The sequence below is a fragment of the Nyctereutes procyonoides genome, unplaced genomic scaffold, assembly GCF_905146905.1.
Source record: "Nyctereutes procyonoides isolate TBG_1078 unplaced genomic scaffold, NYPRO_anot_genome, whole genome shotgun sequence".
Lineage (NCBI taxonomy): Eukaryota > Metazoa > Chordata > Mammalia > Carnivora > Canidae > Nyctereutes > Nyctereutes procyonoides.
The window spans coordinates 8,372,679-8,397,136 of NW_026575036.1; the positions used below are offsets into that span (position 1 = coordinate 8,372,679).

The 24,458-nt window shown below is 35.3% G+C and overlaps 1 protein-coding gene across 13 annotated transcripts in view; it reads right to left on the bottom strand.

Annotated features, from left to right (window-relative positions):
- The window catches only part of SOX5 (SRY-box transcription factor 5), a 999,299-nt gene that overhangs the window by 24,746 nt on the left and 950,095 nt on the right, over window positions 1–24,458 (bottom strand). For all 13 annotated transcript variants that reach the window (XM_055318826.1, XM_055318829.1, XM_055318827.1 and 10 more), the window contains 2 exons: window positions 16,939–17,116; window positions 7,199–7,344 (listed from right to left, as the gene is read on the bottom strand). In XM_055318826.1, the coding sequence (XP_055174801.1) occupies window positions 7,199–7,344; window positions 16,939–17,116 (324 nt within the window). The remainder of the gene's footprint in view (window positions 1–7,198; window positions 7,345–16,938; window positions 17,117–24,458) is intronic.

Here is a 24,458-nt window from a genome sequence, read left to right on the forward strand (position 1 = left end):
TCTATGTAACATAGAAATAGACTTGAAAAATATCTAGATCACTCTCTACATGGTGTTTTCAAACTTGCTTTTTTCAGGAATACTATTGTGGCATATCCTCATGTCTTTAAATGAATAGACAATTTCAATCATCAGAGAGGCCTGTGGGTGTCTATCCGAAAGCCCAATTTGGCATGCCCCGTGTGTCTCATTTTATTGGACCATCCTGCACTAACCCCTCTACCAGAATGATGTAAAGAACACAAGACTCTCTGTTTGAAAACATGCACAGCTTTTCTAGGCTTGAAAATTAAACCATAAAAAGTTTACTGGAAAAAAAAACCTTTAAAAAGCTCCTTAAAAACTCACACCATAATTGCTCCCCACCAAGCGTGGGCACTTGCTAGCTGCAAGTAGTGGCACTGTGACAAATGTAGCAAAACTGAAAGCGGGCTATACTAAGAGAAAGAAAAAGTCTTCCACTGGCCATCTGTGAAAATAAGGCATGTGGCCATTAAATGCAGAGGCTGTAAATATACACAAACTCCATGAAGCAAATGGCAAAAAAGGACTAAACTTCAAGCTCAAACAAATCAAAATGTTTAATGCATAGTTACCACTGCTGGACGAAAACAGCTCTGATCTTTGCAGTCTGCAAACTCGGCATGTATTTCAATTAAATACCCCCAAAAAGAAAAGAAAGAAAAAGAAAGAAATGAAAAGACACAGAAGAAAACCATCTGGAACAAAAGGCTATAGACAGCCCATACTCAATTTCTAGAAACAAACACCCCCTTTAACTTGCACCAGCCTGTCGAGAATGTCGATTGGAATTATTGAAAGGCTGACATATAGAGTGATGGATGGGTGATGACATAATACCTATTTGCCTTTTTGTCATGGTCTTTGAAAACTGGCTGCTCTGTGCTGATAATATTCACTAAGGGGTTTTCCTCTCCCTTCCTGTCCCATAAGAAGTGTTCCCTAGCTAAGACACTCAGAATTAAGAAGGTTTTATGAATGAAAAACAAAAGAAAAGAAAACCTAAGGATCAAATGCCAACTTGCACATAGAAAGCTGGTCTAGATTTCCTAATAATCAGTTGCCTAGAAAGCAGTTCCCTTCCATTTTATATAAATTTTCAGAGTAGAGAGTCTCTAATAATAAAAAGGCAAGCACTCAACATCAGATTTTTTTGTGTATCTTTTAAAGTCATGGAATAATTAATATGTAAATGTAGAGATTAAAAAATAACATATACTCACTTTTATAAAGAAGCGACATTAATAATTTGTGTTACTGTAAGTTTTTCCTAGACAACTTCCAACCAGCAGACTGGGGGCTTTTTAAAAATCACACATGCATGTTCACACACAACCTCCCCCCCCCAATAAAAAAGCTCCTGCTTTGTCACTGAGCTGCAATGATCTATCTCACTTTCTCCCAAAGGATTTACCTAACATGCCTTTCTCCTTCATGAATTTTTTCCTCTAACCATTGAAATATCTAGTTCTAATTTGACTTCTCTAATTCATTTTGGCTAAAGGCAACATCTACAAAAGCCATCCATAAATCATTAATTAATTGTAGTGTCTTTCCCTGAATGCAGAGGCATGAGTTCCTTCATATTCACTTTTTCAAAGCGAAACCCGTAATTCACAATTCCTCACATGCCTTGTCCTTATCTAAGGGAAGGAGCATGTGTTAGATAATGCTGAACTAGATACACTGTGTCAGTTTCTGAAGAGTTAACACTGCTGGCCCCATCCATCAGATGGCCAGCGAAGCATCAGGAAAGAATGATGGATGTAAAATTATTACAGGGCTGCCATCCGATACACTTACTGCCATTTGTAACTAATGCTGGGACTGACACACTTTTTTTCATTATTAAACATCCACATTAAGTCAACATTGGTCACTGTCATTTCATGTTTGGCACTCTGTTAAAGGGAAAGAAAGAGGTTGACAATAGCAGAAAGAGAGGAGGTTGTAGTGGAAGAGTTTCTAAGTGCCAGAGTAATAAAAATTAACCTCTGTTTACAAATTAGTCTATGTAGTATTGGTAAGGCTTCCTATGAGTATGACTGACAAGTAAAAAAGAGAAACTGCTATCATTATTGAATAAATTATGGTTTAAAATATACCTATGATTCTCTAAATTTTCACCTTATTCTGTGGAAATCAGACATGAATTTTCACTGAACCACAGAAGGAAAAGTAAGGCATTTTGCCAGGAATTCTTACTTGCTGGAATAGAGGAATTCATAGCATGTGTAGGCATTTGGATTTCAAGTACACTGTAGGCAATTAATGTTTATGTGGTGGATAAGTTCTCTACCTTAAAAAAATAAATGCACACATCTGCATGTTTATTTTTGTGAGTGACATCTGTTTTATATATGAAAGCAGTACAGAAGTTGGCCTTAACATGTAGAAACATATGTGCGAACACACATCACATTCATTGGTTTAACCTGTCACCCAAGGGTGTATGTGTGTGTGTATGTGTGTGTGTGTGTGTGTACATGCTTGTGTGTGATTTAATTCTTTAAGAACCACAGATAAGGTATAAGGCCACAGACTTGTAATAGTGCAAAAATAAAAGTAGCTAGATAGATGATGATGAGTATAACACAATCAAAACAAGCCAGTTTCATTAAGAAAATTTTGAGAGCTTCGATATCATTTTTATCATGCAGCTGTGGCCTACTATGACCTTTTTTACTCGATAGCCATTCTGGTCTTTTTCTTCTCTGCAGATAATCTTTGATCTTAAGATATCTCTTGATCTCCAGGAGTATAGACTATGGTCTTTCTAATTCAGTCCCAAAATATAATTCATGATCAACCTAAGGCAGGTTCCCTTCCTCTGGCCAGTAATTGTCTTAAAGGTATGCAATCAACCCATTTCTATCCAAATGAGATATTTGTGGAAGTCTGCGTGAGGGGTGCAGTGAACATCCCTATGTGAATGAAGGAGACACTATGTGAAAGAGGATTGAAAATAGCAAAGAGAAAACTGCTTCTCCTTCCCCAGGTGGCCTGCCTTCATGGCATAGTTGTAGGTACAGCAACATTTGAAGACCCTAAAGGAAAAGCTAAGAGAATCATGAAGATTTCAATCATGATATCTCTGAGATGATAAATTAATGCCAATTGCCTTCTACAAAACTTCATTATGTGCTAAAAATTAATCATTATCTGTTGAAGCTATTGTATTTAGATATCCTGATGCATGTAATGAAATACATGTTTAACAAATACAGGCATCATTCCACTGGGGGTGAGGGAAATAAGCAAGGAAACTTCTGGTCTATACCACATTTTGGTCAAATGTACTGGTCTCTATTAAATTAGTACTGCCTGGTGGCATCAGGAAAAACGGATACAAAAACTGAGGACTTTATGATTTCCTACTAACCATGGCTACCTTCAAACATAAGGTCGGAACCTGAGTATGCAGTCGGTCATATGGCCAAGATTATGCCAGGTGGGTGTTAATGAAACAAATGGGTGGTTTCTACAAACTAAATGTATGAGGGTCTTTCTGATTCTTCCTACCTGAGAAGATTTTTTATTCATCCATAACACTCATCTGTGAAGAGCTATGTGATAAAAGATAACATTATCGGAATATGCAATCAGACTATAATTAACCTGAAATGACAATTATAAATAACACTGTGTCCCAGAGTTTCCAAGAAACCTGACATACACAGTTTTTGGGTATGTTGAAACACTTCCAAGAAAAGTAAAAAAAATGAGAAATCTTTTAGAAGTCTTCAATTAAAATGTGTTTTAGTAAAAATGACTTTCATTATGTGTTTTGGTGCATATTACTAGAAAACATTTGTCCCTATCTTCACACCTCTAATTGTTTTTACTACCAATTACAGCTTTTCAGAATTAAGACTTTCTACTTGGGACAACCATGTTGGTCATTTGAAATCTGGAGAAAAGTTACTATGTATAAGGTTTATGTACTCAAGAAAACAAATCTCTACTACAGGATTCCAACCCAGGGATCTCAGGTCATGCTATCACCTCTCAGACCTCAGACTAATGGAAGCTGGGAAGCACCAGGCTGTTTTTTTTTTTTTCTCTTTTCCCCTTTCCTTTCTCCCAGTTCTTTTCTATATGTTTTTTTTTTTCTTTTATCTGCCACCCACACCCCTACTCCTCCACCCGTCTTCACCCCGGCTATCCTTACACCTCACATACTTTCTGGGTTTAGGAATCTGGGAGTATTGTCTTAGTGAGAGAAATGTTCTTTTTTTGGTATTTGAATGATGTGATAGAGTACAAAAAATTTATCATATCTTCTGTTTATGTCTTTCAAATGAAAGCAAAATTTCAAACCAACCACTGATCTACCTATGCTCTGGCTATGGATAAAGTTGGGCAATTATAAAAATCTATGAAAACGGTAGGTATTAGGAGAAAAACAACACAATAGGCATAGTGATGTTACTTTATGTGGAAGAATAAGCAGCCACCTTTGTCAACTCAGGTATAGAAATGATCTGATATGCTGAGCAAAATGGGTGGGGTCTTTATTCACTTCTTACAAGTAGGCTTACACATAGAGGCCATGGTTAACAGTCAAAATAATTTGATTTAAGCTATATACTTTATAAAGGCAAAGGACACACTTTCTCATTCAATACAGTATCTCAAGCTCACTATACCACCCCTCCTACATAGCAGGTGTTAATTAAAGGATATAAATTTGACATTATCTCATTCCCATGAGTTGCACATAAATCAATCATCCGTATTACAGAAATGACACCCAAGCTAGTTCAACAGAAAAAGGCAACCACAGTTAATACCTACTTCTCAGCTTCAAAATCACACTTTCATTGTCAGGTATCAAGGTGTCATTCAGATCCTTCTGCTGAAAATATTTACTTTCACCTTACAGAAGTTTGTCATACTGTTACAATAATGGAACTGTTTCACTTCTGTATTTTAAGATTTTCACTTAAAAACCCATGAAAATATAAAACTGTAGTTGGTGATATAACTCAACTGCATTGAAAGTGCATGGTGAAGAGATTTGGGAATGACAGCCTTTTTGAGAATGAAGACATCTTAACTGGCCAACAGATTTTGGCAGGTATGACTCAAAAAATAGGTTTCTAAAAGGTTATAATGCTACAAAAGAGAAAGGGGAACTGTAGGCAGTAGTGTTCAATAAGAGGCAATTCTCACTCGTGCAACACAAATAGAGAAGGTGCTAATCAGAGAAAAAAAGTATGATTGTGGAGGTGGAACAAGAAGTGGAAATAAAGTCCCCTAACAATGGACAACTATGGAGTAAAGTGAATGCAGATGGTTCCACTCCTGGTACTTAATCAAAAGGCTGAGCAGAGTCACTGGAGCCGGCATAAAGTCATGTGTTAGAACAACAGCTGATCTGTATTAGAGAAGATTAACTCGCAGTGCCATGGTGGAGGGCCCAGGATTATTTTATGTACTTCCATTGCCTTACAAGCCGTCAGCACAATTATTGCCCTCCGATCTGAATGAGTGATCTGTAACCACAGCTAAACAGCATGCTGCTTAGGGGCCTAGGAGCTTCATGAAGATGAATTTCCATACCATCAAAGTGCTTTTAATGGGCTCCCTGATCCAACCACAAGGCCTGTTTTGCAAGTATATAGAACTCAGGATGAAGGCTTCCTGTCCAAAAGGATTTGGTCGGTTGTCACTTGACAATTCCCAGCCAGCACAGGGGAGGAGAGGGAGGGGATAGGTAGAGTTGTCTCTGCTTTGGAGGATTAAAAAAAAAAAAAGGGTACAGATGCTTGCTGAATGCAACCAACTGCTATATCCACAGCTGAATTCAATGCGCTTAACAAATAACGGCAATTTAGCTATGCTTGCGAGGAATAGCTTGAGTCACTTTGCATTAGCATCTGGCTGAGTGTTAAACTCATTTCTACATGGGGAGCAGAGAAAAGGAATTTCTGTTCAAGCATCCTTTCAAGAATGTTTAAATATTTGAATATAAATTCCTTTATGCTTGCTATCATTCCTTCTTAGAGCTGTCACTTTGCTTTTCCCCTTCCCTTCTGGTGCTTAGCTAGAAAAATTTTGTGTCCTTCTCCCCGTACCAGTGTCGCTCTTCTTCTTCTGTTGTGTGATTACCAGAGATGTACACCTAACCATGCTTTCCTTTCCCCTCTAGGTACAGAGCAGAATTGAAGTCATTTTTCCATCCTTTTGACCCATGTTTGGACCAGGGTTGTGACAGGATTCCACGTAGATTTCACCTTCACTATGCAGGTTGTGAGCTTCTTAGAGATTGCACATCAAATTCCATACAAAGCCAGGGAAACCAGCGATCTATCAAATTAGCAATCTGCTCATTCTGGACAACCCCGTTTGACTCGCAAGCTTTCCATGATGGCTAACTTTCAAGTTATTGCTAAGTAGCTGATCATTTTTGTTCTCCTATTTACTTTATCTCCCTAGCTACAGGATTGGAAAGACAAGACTCAGTCACATCTTAAAATTTCAAATCAGAAATATCAAATATGATCAAGATAAGTACATCACTCTGAGCTTTTTATAATGACATAATATTTTTTTCTGAGTAAAATACAATGTAGCTTAGACAAAAGTGTTTGAAATGATTACATCTAAGATAAATTCAGAAGTTTCACTGGGCTTACGTATAATAACAATGTCCAAGTTTTAAAGAGCACATTTTGTTTTATAATAAAGTCAAAATTTCCAATTGTGCATCTAAAACTTGACAGTGCTTTGCAGTGGAAACATATTATGACAGCTTCACGATCCTAGTTACTTAGGCTATGAGCATGTGTATCATCCAAGCTTATGCTGATTAAAGAAGATTCAGCATTTTCAAATCCAGCTCATCCCCAAATACAAGTTAAGCATCTCTGTAAAGCAAAACTTTCACTCAGACTCTGATATTTCAAATGCCATTCCACTTTAATGCAAACTGATGGCAGAAAGAGGGATATTAATTATCAATAAGGTCTGGAGATGGATAGAAGAGAATTATAACTCTTCTCATTTCCAGATGGTTTTGATTAGGATGGGCATGAAGATTTCTATACTGACAGAGGGGGAAAAAGGGAGGGAGAACCATCATTCTGAGGTGGTGAGAAAATGAGAAAACAAAGAAAAAAAGCATTTAGGCAATTTAAGTAGTTTTGGAAAGTCAGTTATTTTATGAACTAACCTTTTCTGTCCGGCAGTTATTGAGACCTAGACTATTCACAACAGCCACCTTCCCATCAAGCACCTGTTGTTCCCGTCGGAGCTGCTCCTTCATTTGCCGAGCTTCTTGGATGGCCTTGGTGACAGCATCATGGTCATTTAAATAACCTGAGGGTGTGACAGAACAAAAGCTATGTTTTGTACAAATGTGTGAATAGGTTAACCTTCAACCAGAAAAAAAATCACGTCTTTTTTTGGATAATGACTGGCGTCTGGCATATAATAATTTCTCGATTTCATTTGTCTAAAATGAATGAATGAATGAGTAATCATTAATGCCTGCTTCACACGGTCATGCATGAACGCAGTGCCAAGCATCTGTGATGCAAATGTAATACTGAAGTGAAATATGGTTGTTTCCACATGCTTGGAGAGAAATTTAAAATGTAATTTATTTTATAAATTTATAATTCATTTTTAAACGAACTTTTGTCATTTTGTATTTTGTAGTGCAAAAATGAAACCTATCTGACTTTTTTTTTCACGTAAGGCTCATTTGAATGCTAACATAGGATAGAGGTATTGATCATTATCACTCTGATTATTGACATTCTCATTGTATTAGAAAGGTCAGTTTAGAGTTTGCGTATTGCACTGTTACGGTTGTTATATACAGAAAGAACACATCATTACTAACTAATTGAAAGAAGCTCGTTCCCCTCGAAATCCACTGATGGAGAAGTAAACCACAGGTGGCAGTGGTCTGCTATGATTACAAACTTGTAAGAGTTATGGGCTAAATTTCAAGCGCAGAATGTAACCAAGCACCTGTGAGTTGTATGGTAGGAAACTGTGGCTCCTGAAAACTACAGTCACACTTAATTCACACTCTTAATAAGATGGTCAAATGGCCAACTTGCATCTACAGCAGCTCCACAATCCAGAGTGAGTAAAAAAAAAAAAAAAAAAATTGTCAAAATTTTTCTTTTAAAGAATCACAGGTGTAAGGAGCAAAACTAATTTTTAACTTAATTTTAACACCGGTCATTTATTTATTTGATACACAGTATTATGATCACCCGCAGGACTTCAGGGTAGAGTACCGATGGGAAAAGACTGTTTCATAAATATTGAAAAGAAAGCTAATATATCATCTTTCACTCTCCCTATCTTTTAACTAGGGCATAAAATGGCATAAACTGAATCTATAATATGCAATTGCCCAGAAAAGGGACTTGTTTGTGACATGAGGCTAAATCTAACCAGATCCATTGGTGAATTGTGACAGATGGAGGGACTGTGAGACAGAAGGCAGGCACTAATCACACATAAAATGACCGGCTTGCCTCAACATGTTCCATGGATTCCAGCAAACTTTACACCCTAATCCATTTTTAGAACAAAAAACATCTGGGCCATAAATCCTCTAATCTGCCAAAACACGCTATTAAATCCCATGATTTGTTGAAAAACACTAAGATTAAAGAAAGGAAATATAAAATGGCTAACTGCCGTGTTAGGAAAGTGTTATTAATACTCTTTCTTTGTCTCAATTATGAATGTTCTGGTACTAAAGAGCCTTGTCTAATCATTTCAGATTACACATCCTCGTCATATTGCTAGACTCTTCTATCTGATCTGTTGATTGCCAAAAAAACATAGAATACTTTCTTGCTGCTTAGACATTTCTATTGAAGAAGTTGATGTCAGATTAGTGCAGTGCTTCAGTGCTGGAGGGTTTCGAAATGATCCATGCTCTCCCCCCAACCCCCTTGCTATGCACAGACTAGACTTCATCCTCTGATCTCCTTGAGATAGAAAGACAAGTTCCAGTGTAGGCGACACAAAGAAGAGCCTTGAGAGCCACTATGTGTTTTGCTTTTCAGAGCGAAATTCATTGGAACGTATTCAAAGAACAAAACATCCTTGCTCATTATAAATACAATATGAATCGTAAACAACTATTTAGACCTAGGTCAAGCCTTTAGGGTTAATGTTTAAATTATGGTTGTTTTTAACCTTATATTATCCTCAATATCCTGTCTTGGTTCTCATGAACAACCTTCTTAATATATTATTCTTGATTATTCTGTTTGTGAACACTGCTACTCGAGAAAGAAATAGAGCTCTTAGAGGACAGTGATGGTCTCAGTATATGTTCCTTTAGTAAAAGATCTTAAGAGGATCAGCCTGATTGTCCTATGCTCTAACCCCTGTATATGTACAACCTGGCATCATGCATTTTTGCCATCTATTTAGCTTCTTCAGAGAACAAACACATTTTGAAATGGTTTGGCACATAGCATTGAGCTAAAGTATGAATTCTTTTTGTTTTTAGGTGCTGCAAGATAACATTGTGCAGGAAAAATGATTAATATAGATGCAAAAGGCATGCAAATCATATGGGGGTGAACAACTGACAGACATATGTTCTGTAATGTCTATTTCCAGTTTGAGGTGTGTGTTCCTATGCAGGTGGAAATAAGCGTTCACTTTAAAATAAACCTTCTTGCTTTTAGAGACTCTTGAATTTCAGTTAAAATGCTATATGAAATCTTAAATATTAAAGGCATTTATATATTACAGAGTTGAATAATAATAGGACTCTTTGCCTATTCTTTACATTTTATTCTCATCACAGTCACCAAATTACCAATCATGCTGATTCCCTCTCTTGGCAAATGGCTTCACCTCTGATTGTGGAAAGACCAATAAAGCTGAGCTTTCACCTTCCCGCCCTACTCCCACCCTGACTCCTACCTCCTGCGAGCTTCAAATCTGTCTTCATTTTTGCCTATTGCCCCCTCCTGCTTCAGTGAAAATGGTGCCTCTACTTTTATTCAAGGCAAATACCCTAAACTCATGCTCTAGATTTCTATACATCTCCATTGGTCATTCTCTTTCATATTTATGTCATCCATATCTGAACTTCCTCACCATCTCTATTGTAAGTTTCTCCACCTGAGACAAGCAATTTGTAAGTAAGTTTTTCCACCCGAGACAAGCAAATAAGTTTCTCTTTCAACTTTGTGTTGCTCTCTTTCCAACTGTCTCTCTCTTTACCTTCTAAGATTCTAATCATACTCTCCCATTACTTCTTTGCTCTTTCATTTCTGCTACAGTTTTGTTTCTGTGCCTTTGCTCTTTTAAGTTGTCAAATCCAAGGGACACTTGCCATGGCTTGCAGAATGACCTCACTAACAATCCCCTCATTATAGATACTCCTTTCTTCCTCGTTTCTCATCATAACCCGGGGTCTCCCTTCCTCTCTGCCTCCTCCATCTTCATATCCTTGCCTGGATCTGGTGTTCATCTCCTCCCTAGATTTGGTCCAAGGTTACGATCTTCAGAAAAAATTTGCATTTTGGAGCTGGACATGCCTGAATTAAAATCATAACTTTGCCACTTACAAGCTATATAAATTGTACATGTGATTTTTACCTTTTTAAATCTCAATTATCTTATTGGTTAAATAGAGATAGCATTCACCAGATAACATAAATGAGTTAATACAGTCTTGCATAATAAGTGGTCCATGAAACTTATTCACTGTCAATTTATTTATAAAATGGCATAGTGAAATAGGTAGGATTTAGGCATTGGATTCAGGTGGGTCTGGGTTTCTATTTCTTGGGAAGTGTGATATGTGCCAAACTATAACACATAATTTCATTGAATTTCCATTCTCATCAACTATAAAATGAATGTCAGGTTGATGGAAGAATTAAACAAAATATATCTTATGAAGGAGTAGATAACATTTGGTACCTGAGGAGGCAGTAGAAAATGTTAATTCCTTTCTTTTCTTTTCTCTTTCATTTTCTCTATTTGCTCACCCTCAGCAGTCTTACTGTATGGCTTTGACCATAATGATAAAATCTGTGAAGGGATATAATTTCTTGGTATAGAGGTTTGATGAAAGGGAATCACCCTATATACCCCCCAAATGATCACTTGATACATTTTATTTAGCCTTCATTATATATTTAGGCACCAACTGCATCATAAGATAGAATCGGAAGGTGGATATGGGCTTAGGCAAGTTTTGGTGAGCCTCAATCTTAAGAGGGAAGTGGGAAGGCAATGGTCAATATGGCTTCCTGTTAGCACTTCAAATGAAATTTGGGAAATGTAGGTGTAAGAAATTTGCAAGATTCTGTAACCTTGTTAAATTCACCACAGTTTGATTTTTTTATGCTTTGGTTTGTCTTCTTAATCACTACCAACAAAATTCTCAAAATTTCTATTCCCAGCAAAGGCCTGCCTCCTCCCACTCCCACCTCTGTCTCCCAAACTTTACTCTTTCTGATGTGTTTGGGACTTTATGCAAACGTCACCCCTTCTGTAAGGACTTCCCTGATATACCCCAGGCATGCTCCTTGGCAACATTAGAACTTCTCATCTCTATGCTCCTGCAGAACCTTATATATGCTTTTACTGTCACATTGCCTTCCATTTGTCTAAGTTTGTCTTTCACACCAATATTTGAATTACTTGAGGGCATTTTAAAATTTTCAATCTTTTATTCCTTTGGCCCATGACAGGGTCTGTTGAAGGTATAAACACATATTTCTAAGTTGAAAGTATCTACCTTTGTAATTCCAAGTTATTATCTATGTCATCACATTGATGGAAACCTGTGCCGTAATGACACAGATTTATTAAACTCACAGATTTAACAGATGCTATGCAGGCAATACAAATTCTTATTTACTACATATTTATTTTACATAGGACTTTTCAGCTAGAAGTAAAAGTAAGCACACATGTGTTTCAAGTTATTTTCCACAAATATTAATTTTTTTCTATTGTTGAGGTCACTTATCATCATCAAATTTTTGGCACCCTGATATATAGCCATTTCTTCATCTGTGAAAACTCACAAGAATTAATTAGATTATAAATGTGAAAGCAATTTGTAAATTGTAAAGTGCTATGCAAATGTTAATTGCCAGATGTTGAATAATACCCTCAACTCCCTGACAATCCACTGGCTTTCTATTAAACTCTTACAATATTTTTGTTTGATAACCCATCCTCATAGAAGCTTTTCTGATTAAAATTGTAAACTAATGAAACTTCAAGGTAATATCCTCCTTTATGTCACTGTATTTTAAATTAGAAAGTAATACAAATAAAGTACCAAATTAATGAACTGGAAAATTTTTTCCTTCATTCTATTGAACCAATGTAAGTCTGCTATATTTTCTCAGGAAAGTTTTGCTTCTTATGTGTTAATGTTTCTCAAGAATAAAGGGTAAGAATAACACATTCTAGATTCTTCCAAAGACTAAACAGTACAAGGCTGGAGGCATCTAAAGTCTCTCTCCAAGACTTCCAACTGCTCACCATCCTGCAAAATGCATGGCATAGAGAAGATATTTAATACCCATTTATTCGATGAATGAGTGAAAAGCTACATAAATGACTGAGAAGAACATCTAATGTGGAGAGCCTACCAACAGGCAACAGCTGAAAAGGGAGCATGCCAACCAGAGACCATGAATCCTATGGCCTCACCCTCTGCTGGCTATGAGTTTGGGCAAGTTACTAGGTCTTCGTGTAAAGTCGTTTTCTTGAAATTAAAACAGAGGAAATAAACATAGAGTCACAGAACTGTCTACCCTGTGATAGAAACTTACTTAGAATCCCTGGGTAAGCGTTTAGCCTCCTTAGGCCTTGGTTCCTTATCTGTAAAATAACAAGTTTTGACTGGATGATATGGATATCTGGACTATCTATTTCAGGGTCTATAATTCTAAAATTAGCTTCACTGATAAATAGATTAAAAATGCTTTTAAAATGTTTAAAGTATTATACATATGTACAACATAGGTGAAAAAGGCCAATAAAAGAAAGATAATATTTGGGCAAAAGATTCGAAACTTATCCATCATTCTTCTGAACTATTCATACCTTTTAAGGATCCCCTTTCTTTTGGAGCAACCTATGCTTTGCATACCATATCAAAGGCATTTTTACAGAATACATTGTAATATTGGTCACCAACCTCAAAAACTCACTTTCTATATTTGTAGCTAATAGATATATAGCAAAGAGCCCATGTTATTAGCGATAACTTAAGTTATCTTTTAGTTCACAGTTTTCCTTGGTTTATTAATGGCATAACACATTAATTCTTCTTTCAGGGGTGACCTTTACAACACCATTAATGTGCACAGCTTTTATCCAACTACATTATTACTCATTACAGTTTCAGCTTTCAACATCTGCATTTGCTGAAAAGAGAAAAGTAAATCGCAGTGGCCTCGAGTCCTTGGAATATATGAGAGATGTGTATGTGGTGAAGGGATTTTTCAGGAAAAAAAAATAAGAGAAGTTTTAGTCGTGGAGAAAGTCAGATGATAAATGTCATTAAATACATTCTTGCCTTTCTAAAATATTTTGTCATACTTAATCCCTGGAATGCTGAAGTAAAAATCCTCATATGATAAAAATGCAAATCTATGGGTTATTTTGTTAAATATTCTAGTTCTAGTGACATTACAAAAGTAGCTCATAGACCAGCGCTGTGATATTTCTGAGCCTTCATGTCTATTCTGGAAGTGAATCATTCCTGCCAGATAAAATATTTTTTCTTTTACATACTTAGGACATGAAAGCAATTCTTATCTTGGAGTCCATTTAGGATATGGAGCCAAGTAACCGAGTTAGGCCATAACAGAGTGCTGCATGATGATAAAAAATGTACATGTACCCCAAACCTTTTTCAAACTTTTCAAGACTTAAATTTTTCACAGTTTCTGCTCTCTCTGCTGCCCCACTGCCCCAGACTGGCTTCCTGTTGGCAAATAATCTGGAATTCTACTCTGTGGAGATTGAAGCATTTGAAAGACATTCCTTCAGCTTTTTCTTTTCTTCTTCTTCTTTTTTTTTTATCCACCCCACAATTTCTCTGCAACTTTACTCCCTTTTTTCCTTTGTTTTGTTCAGTCTCAGAAAAAAAAGAGTGGCTTTGCTCTTTTGCAAGGTTAATGCTTTCTCGTGATCTTTTGTCTTGTTCCATCATTGTGCTCTTTCATATCTTTATCTGTTTCTGACTCTTCTTCTTCTTGACATTATATATATAGTCACATATATATGAATGATTGTCCTATTTTAAACTTGTCTCTACGCAGTCCTCTTAAAATAATCACTTCTCAACACTAAGCTTACAAAAAGACTGATCTATAGATCAGCTGCATTTTCTCTCCTCATAGTCTTCAAATCATTGTGATTGAAATTCTGCTAAGACATGCTCCTAAAACTTCCCTGTCAGAGTTTACCTCTCCATGAGCTCCAGCTAAATCATAAAGCTTTTCTTTTGCATTTTTTTAACTTTTCCGTCATCAAATGCAACACTGTTAAATAACACCTCCTTTTTTGAAACTCATTTTTCCTAGGCTAGCATGACACGGCCCTATCTTCATTCCTATTCTAAGACAATCATTTGCTCTTTATCAGTTTTCCCTCTAAAAAGGTTTGCTGGTTTTAAAATGTGTACAAAGATATTTTGATATTCCTTCCTTCAGAGCTGGAGCCTAATACCTCTTCCTTTGAGTTAGGCTGCACTTGTGATTCTCTTATAACGAGAATAAAGTAGACTGGACTCTGTGTGACTTTTGAGACTAGGTCATAAAAGGTACTGTTGCTTTCTCTCTGTTCTCCCTCTTTGATCACTCAGTCTGAGGAAAGTTAGTTTCCATGCAATGAACAGCCCTACAGAAAGACTCGCCAGGCAAAGAATGGATCCTTTATTAAAACCAATGTGAATGAGACATCTTGAAAAAGGAACACCTATCCCTAGTAAAGTCCATAGATGACCAGAGCCCTGCCTAACACATTTACTGCAACCATGAGGCCTTCAGCCAGAACCACCCAGCTAAGCTGCTTCCAAATTCTGACTCTTAGAAATTGCGAGGTAATGAATATTGGTTATTTTAAGCTGCTGAGTATTAGTTAATTTGCTATGCAGTAATGATATCTAATGTAGTAGGTAATACCTATGATTCTTTATCTCAGTTCTCTTCTTACTATACACACTCTTTTTGGGTGAACTTATTTTTTTTAGAGGTACATGTATCTTTTCATTTCCTTTATTTCTTTTAATTCTAGGATAGCTAACATACAGTGTTATATTAATTTCAATATAGTGATTTAATAATTCCATACTTAGTTTCAATATAATGATTTAATAATTCTATACATTACTCTGTGCTCATTGTGATAAGTGTACTCTTAATCTCCTATATCATATATAGTTCTACATCTAAAATGCTAGCACTTTACATATCAGACTTACATTTATAGTTTCCCCCCAAATATCTCTACCTAACAACTCCTTGTGTTTCAACACTTACTAAATTTTTATGTTCCTCTTCCAAATCTCCTTCCACTTCGATCTTCTCTTTCACAGTTAAGGGAAGTATTAGCCTTCTTATTTCGATGATTCAAAATCCTAGACTCCTCTGTCTCCAACTTGAACCTCACCAGGTACTTTATGTCGAGGATAGTTGTATCAATTCTTTACTAACATCTCCTCAATCTATTCCTTTCTTTGTTGTATCACTGCTTATTTCTAATTCATGTAACTAACTGTTATCCTACACTAAAACAATGGTTTCCCCCATCCCTATCTCTTCCTGCTGCCAATACTCTTCTTCCTTAAAGTACTGATCAGATTGCTGTCTGGAGAAAAAGTCAAAACTTCTGAGGATAGCATCCAGTCAGATTCCATCTGCTCCTTTCAGTTTTAGCCCCAATCACTTTTCACTACACACTTATCCTGTATGCTAACCAACTCAGCGCATCTCTCAAAAATATGCTATTTTACTCTGGATTTTGTTTTAAAGGCTAAAATGCCCGGAACAGTCTCTTTTCCTCAAGACTCCACCTGAATTAGGCTATCCCCAACTTAGCCTTCCTTGATCCTTCCCAAGTAGAATCCAACATGCTTCTTTTTGATGGTAAGGTTGTGTCTCTGCTCTGAAATAGCACTTACTATGGCTGACTAGTACTGTAAGAGGGATGAGTCATCCCCTAACTAAAGAGTCTTTCTCCTGACTAAACCCTGAGCTCCTTGAAGGCTTGTCTGTGCTAGTTTCCTTATAACAGTATGCAAATGATAAACATGTCAATAAATGTAGGTTGAAGTAAGTGTGTACAGTCGACTTATGTGTTACTAAAGTAAGAATCATTGGAATTTTTAAAAAGTCAGCTTATAGAAGCATTTTTTAGTGTTGACTTTAACAAAATGACAATTATGGAGAAATGAAGCTATGTACTTTTTATAATACTTTGGTGTGTTCAAGTAAATCTCAAGCAGTATGGAATTGAAAAACTTCATATCCTGCTCATCTAGGTAGAATATCTTTTATCATTATGAATAGTTTGTACACATCACAAAAAAAATGGAAATATATTTCAGTGATGGAAAAGGCAAGTTATCTAACAACAACATTCTGGACACATTGCTCTCTTCGATTAAGTCATTTAGGCCTCCTTTTTAAAATAAACTTAAGAACATCTGTTACATCAACAAACATAACCAGTTCAATTAGCTTTTCAGGGGGACATTGTAACTTGGACTTCAGTTATAAATTGTATTTGCATGTTTAGAACATACCTATGAGGTTCATCAAATTGAAACTTTCCTATGGAACTAAAACCATGCACAGGGTATGCGTGATTCGCCATTAAAAGATGATTTCATTCAATTGCCATAAACAGAAAATCAGCAAGAACAAAAGAAACAGAACTTACCTATTGTGCTAACTCTGGCTGAAGGACTAGCTAATGCTGCTGGGACAGAGGCTTTGAGGGGGCCTGCCCCACTGTTTATTCTCAGAGCTGGCATATGGGGAGAGGTGGGTGATGTGGGTGATTTGCCATCAGAGGTCTTGGGTTTAGCTGATAGGTTCAGTGGCTGTGCCACTTCATCCTGCAATGATCATTAGAACATGAGCTGTGATAAGGCACGGCTGATCAAAAATGCCTAGAAAAACACAGGTATACAGCCTGTCATTTCCCACCAAATTACTCTATCAATCAGTGGTCTTAACATTCAACCTGAACATTAGAGTGTCTGGTTAGCTGTCAACAATGTCACTTACAACTACATATTATGAAAAACCTTTTGTATAAAAGAAAGTACACGTGCAGTCAACTATCCAGAAAGTATATAACTGATGTACCTATAAGAAATATTCTTAAGCTACTCCTTGTACTATTCATTTATGCTGAGAGGCAATTACATAATTCATGCAAAATTATGATGTAGGTAGTTTTTTTTCAACCTCAAAATAACAGGGGTTGAGTCCCAAGCACCTTTGTACCCTAGTGCTTAAGACAGAGTACCTGGAATATCCATGATGGAGGAGTTAATTGGTGTGTACCTCTGATCAGAACTGCTCTCCAAATTAATTACAAAAAAAAAGAAGGAAACTTTCTGTCTTAGAAAATAATCTTTTCTCTTAGGTTTCACAGAAACAGTTTTGGATTTCATCTAAAAATGAAAATAAACATAATTGACATTATACCAATTTGTGCTATTTATATGCGACACTGTTCTAAACACTTAGCGTTACATTTTTAAATCTAAATTTGTTTTCCAGATTTTCCTTACAATGTATGCCACAATCAATACATTGTGGTATGAAGATATTTATGTAGTTAATTCAGAACATCTGATGAGTTCCAATTGTTCAATATTTGAATAGGTCAAGTTTATGTAGTTTTTATTCTATTTTATACCTTTCTATGTTAGCCTTTGTGTGATATCATACCAAAAATTTATGTATACAATTATCATCAAAATTTCTACCACATTTATAAGAATCAGATAATATTAACATTACATCACTTTTTCCATCACAAATTGAGAAATTTATTCCTCTTTTGTGCTCTAAAATGGAAATATCACGTTTATACTTTATTTCTTACAATACCTACAATTTTACATGTAGTAATATTGTAGAATAAAAATTTACTTTCCACTTTGTTACTGTTCTATCTTCGTGAGTTAAGAACATAAACTATCTACTGGTAGTAGCAAGATAACTTGCTGAAAGTGGAACAATTTGGAAAAATGGTGTGATTTGATGGAATGGAAACATATTAATGTGTACAAAATTTTATATATATATACCAAAAACCATTGAAATCAATCACTTTATAAAAATGGTAAAATGGCATAATATGACATCTATTTAAAGTTTATATTTTTAAAGTGGTTTATTATTAAATTCCATGGTTGGCTGCACCTAGCAAACTTGTGAACAAACAAACTAGAAGAAATTACTCTTTAACATTTTTTTAAAATTCTGTTTTCTGTTTCAGGAAAAAAAGAACAGCTATCTGAAAATCTATGAGAATTCAAAGAGCAATCTGAGATCACATTAGATGTGTAGTAAGTTGATGACCATCATACCAAATTTATATGGATTCATAGTCTTGGAAGAAAGGAAGGTAAGCTAATTCCATGACTGGTTCACTATATAATTAAGAAAAGTTTACTTTAGCATTGTAAAAACTGCAAGGGCAAAATTATTCATAGATCTTTCAATCTGGAACATTTGGTTGAGGTGGTGAGCTATAATCCTTATATATGAGGTTATGGTTGACAGAAACCCAAAAGTATTGTGCCCCTTCTGCCCATACTGCAGTACAGAGGGGTACAAATGTGATCCTTGGATCAGTACCATCAGCACCATTTGGGAACTTATTAGAAAAGCAAATTCTCTATTCTAGAAACTTTGGAGGTGGGTTCTAGCAACCTGTTTTAACAAGCATTCCAGATGATTCTAATGCACACTAATATTTGAGAGCCATCACCATATACCATATAAAGATAGTTTTAAAAAAAATATTTAACTTCAAATTCTTTTTTTTTTTAAAGCTTCCTCAATGTAAGGAGGTAACATTAAAAAACACATGATGGGGCGCCTGGGTGGCTCAGTAAGTTAAACATCCTACTCTTGATTTTGATTCAGGTCATGATCTAATGGGTCCTGAGATCAAGCCCCAAGTCTGGTTCTGGTCAGCATGTTTCTCTCCTTTTCCCTTTCCCTCTGTCCCCCCACCCCAGCTCGTGCTTGCTCATGCACACTCTCTTTCTCTCTCTCTCAAAAAACATAAGTCTTTAAAAAAATACATGATTATCTCATTCTTTAAGATTTTATCAAAGCATAACGTACACTAATAACAATAAATGAAAACATGCATATGTATAATAAACTAAATGCTACTGACATTCAGTAGGCCAATAAAGATTAGGATCCAGATTTTCTTCCTGTTAATTCAGTTTAAATATCCTGTCAGATAGGAGCTTTACTGACTGTTTACCATGCAGCTGTAAATACTCTAGACACTTTATCCTTTATCAAATTTACCTGCTTACTGCTTTCTGTATGAAACTACTGCCTTTTGTCATGATAGCCTGAAAACTTCCTTGGGCAGTATTCACAACTCTTGCAAAAGTTTTGAGGGAAGACTTGGAAAAATTAAGGTGGTTGTTTCACTTGACTGTGCAGAAAAAAAGAGAGGATGGAATATATTCCCAGAGTTGCAAGAGAAGAGATTTATGAGCACAAAGGAAATAGAGCGTGAGTGTGTATGTGTAGGGGGAATGATGGTGTTGACGAAGATGATGCAGATGTAGGTGCTGATGGGATCTGAAGCATATGAAATGTCATATGCTTAGCTTTAAGCACTAAGAACTATTACATACACGTACTGAAAAATGACTACCCAAAGCATTTATTAGAGCAAGAGACCCACTGGAACTCTTAATATTCTCCTCCATTCAAGGCAGCACAGATGTCTGAAAGCCAAAAAGTGCAAAGCCCCAAGGACATAATAGAGGTTGACAGTTCCCAAGTTGATAGAAATGTCATTCAAAATTGCCCTTTCGTTCTCTTTCATTGTGTGACCTGGCTAATGGTATATTAATAAGAACCCACATGCTTGATCCTTATAGTGGTAACTATACAAATAATTTTGACCCATTATATGATATTATTTCACAATTTGGTTCTTCTAATAATTTACTACTGAGCTACTATACCAAATACCTATTATTCATGAAGAATACAAAAATTACAGTAGTTTTCCCATTTTCTATTAATTATTTTTCATTTGACTAGATGAAAAATTTAAAATCCTAACTATAAAATGAAGGTGGAGTATTTATTTATGACCTGCATTCTCCTAATTATGAATATGCACAATAAATGCCAAAGGTTAAGTTTTTTTCCCGAAGGTTTTTCTACTTTATTTTTTATTTGCAAGAACTTATTTAGGAGAAATTTGAAAGCTTAGCATGATTAAACCCTACTCTTACAAATAAAGCATGCATTCTAAAATTGTAAATAAATAATTTTTTTATAAAAGAATATAAGTAATTTTCAAGGTCAAGAAAGCATTGGAAAAATAGCATTTCTATGAAGTACACTGTAAAGTGATAAAAAAAAAACAATTTCTCTTTAATTACTTGTCCAATCATTAAATGATGTTTCCATTTGAAAATTTTGAAAATAGCATATTTCATAATTAGTTAATTTATACACAAAGTGAGAGTTAAGAAGAATCTTATGTATCTGTCAAATAGTTCCAAAGTGGATATGCTAGCCTAATATAAATATAAGGCAAATGTTTAAGAAAACGTGTAAGCTAAGGTAAGTAAGTTTTAACTGAAAGGTTATTACCTACATTTATAGAATTCATTATAATATTTCAAATCATCTATTTAATCTTCAGTTCTATGAAGTAATTAATAATCTCAGAAAGGAAACTAAAACAAAGTTCTAAAGAAACCCAGGTTGTTAGACTCATCATACAATATTCTTTTTAGTTATATAACAAATTTAATCTTAAATTTAAAAAGACATTGGTGAAATGGAATTTCTGAAATTCAGACTTAAATATGTAATTCTTTATATGAAAAAAACACACATAAAGGTCAATACATGTGCAATAAAATGAAGTAACATACGCATTCGCTATTGATATACCAGCTTAAAATTTAAGGTACAAATGTTGATTTCTTTGGTGACTTTTTTTGTGCTTCTCTGTTCTCTATACTACATCGCATCAAAAAGGTCATTTGGTAGTGCTAAAGAGCTAAAATTCCAGGAGTCCACATCCTATATATCAGAAAATACAAGAATTCATACAAAAATGCATAAGAGAATAATATTTCATATATATAAACATAAGTTCTAGGAACCTATTTATGATTATAACTTCTAATATTGTCTAATTTTACTCATCTGGGATAGAATGCAAAACAAGTATAATCTAAACAAACATAAAGTTCAGGCATGTTCCACTTACAGCTACTACGACTTGTCTGAAAGCAAACATCTAACTAATGTCAACTTGTCTTCATTGTAGAAATATTGTGGAGGTGTAATGAATTTATGTCTTGTAGAAATATTGTGGAGGTATAATGAATTTATGTCTTAACCACTGAAAATAAATATCTCACAGAGATAAATAATAAATTTGGAAAAAGAAAATTACTTGACATAAACATACAGCCTTAGATGCACTGGAGAAATACAACTGTAATCAGGAATGCAGAATTATTCCACATAAACGTAACAAAAACTATAAAAAACTTTAAAAAATAACTATGTAAATTTAAAATATATTTTACTTAGACGATTTTCAAATAATAAGTTTATTCTAGGAAAAACATGTTAGTCTAACATAATTGTATGATAGTCTTAATTTTTAATGTGTGAAGACCAAATGGCTCATAGAAATCGATAATTTATCAAAGAAAAATCATTCTCTAGAGTCCTGGAGGTTTATTTCTCTCCCCTCATTCCTAAGTCTTTCTTCTTTTTAATTTTTTTAAATTTATTTTTTATTTTTGCTAAGGAAGCTTAATAGAGTACTAGAAAACAGGAATACCAGTATCCTAAAGAATTCTACTCCCTTCTGTTTGTTTCCTTGTCCTTCACAACAGAAAATATATCTACATGCAGGTCCTTGAACTGCAAGTTGCGCCACTAAGGATGAGCAGATAATTATATTCCCCAGAATTATTCACATCTTTACTCATTCTCATTATTATAATTTTTCTTTAAGTAGTTACCTAAGGTAGTTACTGAAAATCAAATATTTATTTGGTGGATAACAAATTTAAAGCATTATACTGGCAATGGGCAAGAACATATAAATTTATGCAATCATCCATCCATCCATTCATTCATTCTTTATTGAATAAAATTTCAACTATTTATTACTTGCTCTTTTATGTTGGGCATTTAGAAAAATGCAAATCACCTGACATCTAGGCCTGTGGCTTTGAGGCTTTGGTTTTATGGGGTCAGTAATAAAGGAGCAAAGAATGTATTTACTTTATATTTAAGCCTGCAGTGAAGATGCATGTGGAATTGGGTTTTATTTAAACTAAACTATTTGAGGACAGTCTGTGTATTTAATGTATTCTTTCATTTATAAATATGATTTGATTCCTTAATAGGCATACAACTATTGAATAAAAAAATATGGAATTTCAGGCTACTTCCTCTGCACAATTTGAAATCTGTGATTGTCCCCGTATTTACCACAAATACTCATGTGAAGTAAGTAGCAAAAATAACATATGGTGGAGAGTAAAGCATTCATGAAGCATGTTGCAAAATTAATCAGCTGGTTGCTATTATCCTCTCTGATAAAATAATCCTATTAAGTAGGGAAGTTACACTACAGGTTGAATTGGATAATGGGCATTGTGGCTGCACCTCTCTTCCCTAGCTTGGCTTTGCATTCATTGTCTATTCCTATTGTTCACTGCAGGAACCCTTTTGCACCTTTTCCGCCCATATAAGGCAGTTCTTTCTACAGTTCAGTTAGAGGCTTACTAGAGAGAAAAACAAAACAAAACAGATAAAACAAAACAAAACAATCTTTTTGAGAATCCAAAATCCCTGATCTTTCCTTCATAAACTTAGATCAGAAAAAGGTTTGCATTTATGTGCAAAAGGCAATCAAGGTAATATCAGATAAAACTACCGAAACATGTTAAATTATTTTCTTAGCCCCTTAAGAATAAGGGATCCTACTTGTATGGCTACTCCAACTCCATAATTTATTAGTAGGTTCTTGATGCCTAAAAATCAAGTCTATCAACTTAAAGACCACATGGTCCTGTGGCCCTTTTCATGAAGGAATGCTTGCTTTTGGTCTTACAAATTGCAAGATGCCTTGTTAACCAGGCAGAAGAACTCCAGGAATTCTTTGGTAGGTATGTATGCTTTTGCTGTGTTAATGCTATTAGACTTAAATGCCATTTAAATGCAAGTCTTCAGTTATTTAGCTGAGGGTAATATATTGTAGCTTCTCATTTAGCTTTCTTATTTTGCCAGTTTACACTTTTGCTTCACATATACTACTTCTTTTAAAAGAGAGTACTAGTAGTGTAGTTGGGGGATATTTGCTTCATAGTGATAATTTCATATTGTTTTTACATTTAATTAACTTACAGGTATTCACATAGTCTTCATCATCTAATTTGTTGTTTTACATGCTCCCTGTTCCTTTTCTGTTAACATTTGAGTCAAGTATTTCTCTTGTTTTTTTGCTTTTGATGATTTAATGCCTCTAAAATGTCAATTATATCCACAAACAAACACACATATATATTTGAACACAAATAGAGAAAAGAATAAAGTGCGTGGCTTGGCTTGTGGAATATTAGTAATATTTAGCATCCATTTCTTTTTTTTTTTAATGTAAACTTTTTTTTTTAATTTTTATTTATTTATGATAGTCACAGAGAGAGAGAGAGAGAGAGAGAGAGAGAGAGAGAGAGAGGCAGAGACATAGGCAGAGGGAGAAGCAGGCTCCATGCACCGGGAGCCCGACATGGGATTCGATCCCGGATCTCCAGGATCGCGCCCTGGGCCAAAGGCAGGAGCCAAACTGCTGCACCACCCAGGGATCCCGCATCCATTTCTTAATATAAAAATTGCTTCATAACGCCTAAGCCAAAAAATGCCATCCCTTCTACACACAAAGTTCTGGGGTAGCTGGCCCTCCAGTGGCCCCCTGATAATTTCTGCCTCCTGGCATTTATGCTGGGGCATATTCCCCTCCCACAAAAACAGGACCAAGCTATATAACCAATAGGCTACTACTGCGGAAAGGACAATTTGACTCCCAGTGCTAGGTCATAAAGGATGTTGTAGCTTCTACCTTCCTCTTTCTTGGATCAATCGCTCTGGGGTACGGTTTCTCCATCTCAGCAACTATTGACATTTTGGCTGAATAAT